The sequence below is a fragment of the Alosa pseudoharengus genome, unplaced genomic scaffold (assembly GCF_046254945.1).
Source record: "Alosa pseudoharengus isolate Yale_2024_CS ecotype anadromous, Long Island Sound unplaced genomic scaffold, YU_APseudo_1.1 YU_APseudo_1.1_scf_23, whole genome shotgun sequence".
Classification (NCBI taxonomy): domain Eukaryota; kingdom Metazoa; phylum Chordata; class Actinopteri; order Clupeiformes; family Clupeidae; genus Alosa; species Alosa pseudoharengus.
Genome location: NW_027468685.1, coordinates 28,200,961 through 28,205,960, shown reverse-complemented (window position 1 = coordinate 28,205,960; position 5,000 = coordinate 28,200,961). Strand labels below are relative to the sequence as shown.

General features: G+C 44.0%; 1 protein-coding gene across 1 annotated transcript in view; it reads right to left on the bottom strand.

Moving 5' to 3' along the window:
- ptprua (protein tyrosine phosphatase receptor type Ua) overlaps positions 1–5,000 on the bottom strand; it is a 200,781-nt gene that overhangs the window by 73,931 nt on the left and 121,850 nt on the right. The window contains exon 6 of the mRNA XM_076301037.1: positions 3,558–3,729. Coding sequence (XP_076157152.1) covers positions 3,558–3,729 — 172 coding nt within the window. The remainder of the gene's footprint in view (positions 1–3,557; positions 3,730–5,000) is intronic.

The window sequence follows — 5,000 nt, the reverse complement described above, 5'->3', positions numbered from 1 at the left end:
ATATGTGAACAAGGCGTTATACTGTTGCTTGCGCCACCATATTACACTTTATGTACACTGGTTGTCTTTATACAGTCTGTTAATTGGGTAACACTTTACTTGACGGGTGAGTTCATAACACATTCATACCAGCTGTCATAAACTGCACATAAAGCATTCATGACTGTTTCATGAGACATGACTCAACATTCATACCAAACTTTTCATAAATGTGGAAGACAGAACGACAACAACTTGTCAAAATAAAAGTCCAGCAATCGCAAAGCAGCATTGCCGTTTTTGTTCCAAACCTCTTACCTGATCACGTCACATCTGAGTCAATGGGCTACTTTAGTGCCAAAAAGACAGAACATGGTCAAGCAAATAATTTTTGTTTCATAAAAATGTATTTGTTTTATGATTTCTTTGCAGATGATTTCTCATCTTTTGCTACTGGGAATGTCCAACCGTTCCAGGTTACACAAATATGGGTCAGCTGAATGTAGGCTAGTTTTCCTCCCAGTGTTAAACTCAGTGATTATGAATACTTCACAACTTGTATAGTAAAGTGACATTTGATGTAGACTTCATAAGATATTCATGAAATATTTAGCCCATTGACTCAGATGTGACGTGATCAGGTAAGAGGTTAGGAACAAAATACAATGCTGCTTTGCGATTGTTGGACTTTTATTTTGACAAGTTGTCGTTGTTCTGTCTTCCACATTCATGAAAGGTTTGGTATGAATGTTGAGTCATGTCTCATGAAACAGTCATGAATGCTTTATGTGCAGTTTATGACAGCTGCTATGAATGTGTTATGAACTCACCCGTCAAGTAAATTGTTACCGTTAATGGTATATGTGTCCTGAAATAATATGTGTATGTATATCTATATTGTATATTGTCAGTCTTGTAATTTGTGTATGTTGTCCATATCGTATATTATCTATATGTTGCTTTGTATATTGTACTGCTAGAGTGATACCATTGGCTGCTGGACCCAAGTGCAGGGCACAGAGGATACAGCTGCGCCAGGGTGAGTTATAAAGCAAGAGATGCTAACTTCAGATGGTTGGTGGATATGCACCTGGGTGACTGTGGATGAAAAGTAGTCTTAGGCTATCTACGTTCTACAATCCATCAAATGGTTTATTTAAACATTTATGCTTAATAGTGTACATGGTACCTTAAAAATTAAATAAATAAATCAAGCAAAAATAAATGTCCCTTACTTCACTGGTTCTGGAATGTTACAAATTCTAAATGAGAAACTGAATCAAGCAGGACCAAAGACTAAATGGGAGGGAGGGTTGAATTATAAATCAAATAGTTCAGAGGTGTATGCATTGTACCTTTGAGTCATCGCCTCCATATTTTAACAAACTGTTCACAAGGAACAGTTACTGAAGCAAAGATACAATGATATCAAGTAGCACAGCCCGGACAGTAGCCATTACGGTATGTCCTTTTATATTACACCACTCAACCCTGGGCGGTACAGTGGGGACTTCCAATCGAATGAAGTCGTGTTATAATTATAAATCATGGGAAGGAATGGCCTCCGATTGATTTATGTGTCCCTCTGTGCTTCTCCAGCGTGCACAAATGAGATGTTCTCCAAGTGCTCATTTGTAGACTCATTTGTGTGTGGTGGGCGGTGGTAGTGTAGTGGTTAAGGAGCTGGGCTAGCGTGCAGTAGCCTGAAAGTTGTTGGTTCAATTCCCGGCTTTATGGATAGCCTTTATGTCCAGCTCTCCAATTATGGATATTCCCACTGTAATCTCAAGTGAAGGCAAAGAGATATGCAGCAGTAAAGAAGTTACAAAAGGTGTGTGTGTGTGTGTGTGTGTGTGTGTGTGTGTGTGTGTGTGTGTGTGTGGGGGTGTGTGCAAGTTGTGAATGTGTGTGTGTGTGTGTGTGTGTGTGTGTGTGTGTGTGTGTGTGTGTGTGTGTGTGTGTGTGAATGTGTGTGTGTGCGTGTGTGTGTGAATGTGTGTGTGTGCGTGTGTGTGTGTGTGTGTGTGAATGTGTGTGTGCATTTATATGTGTTCATAACAATGAAATGACGCTGGAACACCTCTAATTGTGCTTCCCCTGAAGCGCTCCCACCTACGCACTATACAGTAACTCAAAACTTTTGCAGTCAATTAACATATAATTAAGTCTCCTCATTAAGACCGCCTCTGCAGCGGAGACCTTCAGCAGCTCAAGAGGACACCATCAAAAGACAGGCGCACACCAAAGCCGAGCAGAGCTAGGGTCCGCAGGGATGGACAGCCACAGCTCCACGCTTGTGAGGGGGGATGACCGGAAAATCCCTCCCCGCTTGGGAGAGGCTGAGATGGGGAAGGGAAGTGGGTCAAGCCCCTCTCCAACTCCCCGCCCCCCCCCCCACACACACACCCATACTTTAAAGTCTCAAATGGATGGAAGATCCTCACATCCTTTACAACAAATGAGTGGCTCATTGTAGGGAAGATGGACCAGCTTTGTACACGTTCACGTGGCTAGTGTAGTCGCTAATGGTAGCCCTGTGTTTTTAGTCTAAGAAGGGAAGATGGACTAGCTTTGTGCAAGTTCACGTGGCTAGTGTAGTGGCTAATGGTAGCTCTATGGATTTGGTCTAAAGAGGAAAATTAGCGAGCTACATGAAAATGAAGTTGATGCTCGTCTCAAGGCCAGTGATGAGTGAGGCTAAAGCTTTAAAGGAGTCGCACTGAGCTTTAATCTTTTTTCTTCTTTCTCTTTTTTTAAACACCGAGGCAAATTCTTCTCTCGCTTTTTCAAAAGGAATGGTGAAATGGCACGAGACGAGAGGAGACAACCTTCAAAAGCTAACCACAGAAGAAGAAGAAGAAGAAGAAGAACAGAAAAAAAAAAGGAAAAACATCACCACTTTCATGCCTTTGTGTTATTGGATAATCATAATTTTAGAGCCGCCGCAGCCTCGCGTTGCATTCTGAGAGTGGCGCTCGGAAGTCTTTTAATCATAACAGGAGCATGAGAGCCTCTCAAAGTGAGCAGCTTCTTCATCTGTGCATGAATGATTGCGCTCTTAATTTTGCTATTTTTGCACAAATGTGTCTGTGATAGGCCAATCAGTCATTAATCAGCCTGACAAAAGCTCACTTATGCTGAGTGTGATGGAGCAACAGAATCTGCCTACATGTACAGTGGGCCGTGAGAGGCTGTCTAAACTGTGGCAATGTCGCACTGTTTGTTTGTGTGCTTGTTTGTTTGTTTGTGTGCTTGTGTGTGTGTGTTTGTGTGTGTGTGTGTGTTTTTTGTGTGTGTGTGTGTGTCTGTCTGTCTGTTTTTTTTGATCAGCCTATACTGTATGTATGTAAGCTAGCATACTGTATGTACAGCTTGTGACCTCACCTGGTTGTGTGTGTGTGTGTGTGTGTGTGTGTGTGTGTGTGTGTGTGTGTGTGTGTGTGTGTGTGTGTGTGTGTGTGTGTGTGTTGTAAATCTCTGTTATAAATTCCCCAAAGATGTGTGTAACGCCCATATAGGGCCACATGATGTGATGTTTGTGCGTGCATGTGTGTGTGCGTGTGTGTGTGGCGTCTCACCTCTGACGATGAGCTCTCCGAAGTTGGAGACGGCGGCTCCACGCGGGGACTGCGTGACGCAGCGGTACAGGTCCTGCTCCCCACGCTGGGCCGCCTCCACCTGAAAGAGCGCCACCCAACGGCCCTGACGCCAGCCCACGGAGGCGGGGTCAATCAGAGCTCCATTACGCCTCTGAGAGAGGGGACAGGGAGAGAGAGGGGGAAGAGAGAGGGAGACAGAGGGGGAAGAGAGAGATAATGAGAGAGAGGGAGAGGAAAGGAGGGAGGAGGAGAGAGGAGGAGTTAAAGATAAAAACAGAAATAATAAGAGAGAGCGAGAGAGAGAGAGAGAAGGATACAGAGGCAGAAAAGGACAGAGGGAGAGAGGAATGAAAAGAGATGAAAAAGAGAGAAAGATTGAGGGACAAACAGAAAGAAAACAATATGTTTTAAGACTCTTTTCTTAAACCATTCACTCAGGGCAATTCCACGCAAAACTTTTACATCCATGACGCCAAAACAATGCCATGGTATTTAGCTGGCGTTATGGACGTGACCGTTTTGCATGGAATTGCCCCTCATGCTTATACATCAATGCATCAGTAAACTTCTTGACCACCAGCCCATATCCTCAGCAAAGGACAAAGACATCAGTAAGGAGACAAGCTATGCTACTTTAGAAGCGGAGAACCAGCCATCCTTCGGTTCCAATATCACATATAAGCCCCAAATCCACTAACATGCAGGAGAGGCACTATACTGTAGAACACGATAGAGCATGACAGAATGAAGGAAAGAAAGAGAAAAGAGGAGAGAAAAAAAGAGAGTCAGAGAGAAAGAGACATGGAGAGTAGAGGATAGGGAGATAAGAGATGGGGAGAGAGGCAGAGAATGAGACACATGGAGAGGCAAAGAGAGAGAGAAATGGAAAGATAGAGAGAAGCTGACAAACAGATAGAGAGAGAGAGAGAGAGAGAGAGAGAGAGAGAGAGAGAGAGAGAGAGAGAGAAAGTGCAGGACATGGAAATGAATGCAATACATATTTAGATGAAGCTGTCTAATTAAATGATGATTAATTGTATATTCCATTTCATATTTACAAACAGACACATCTTGCCCGTTGCCTCCTGAGTGGCTTTCAGCTGCACTCGGCTCAGTGAAGCGTGGAAGTATGAAAATGAAGGGAAAACTCAGGAGGAAGAGGAAGAGGAAAAGGAGGAAAATGAAAGGAAAACTCAGGAGGAAGAAGAGGAGGAGGAGGCTTGTGCGACACTGCATTCTGTCCCCACCGCAGGGTGAGAGGGTGCGTGTGAACCATCGCACCCAAATGATGCAAACAGAAAGAGAGAGAGAGAGAGAGGGAGGGAGGGAGAGAGAGAGCGAGGGAGGGAGAGAGAGGCGGCGAGAGAAAAAGAGGAGAAGACAGGTACCGCCGGCGGGATGTTTTTTTTGGATGGGCGGGGG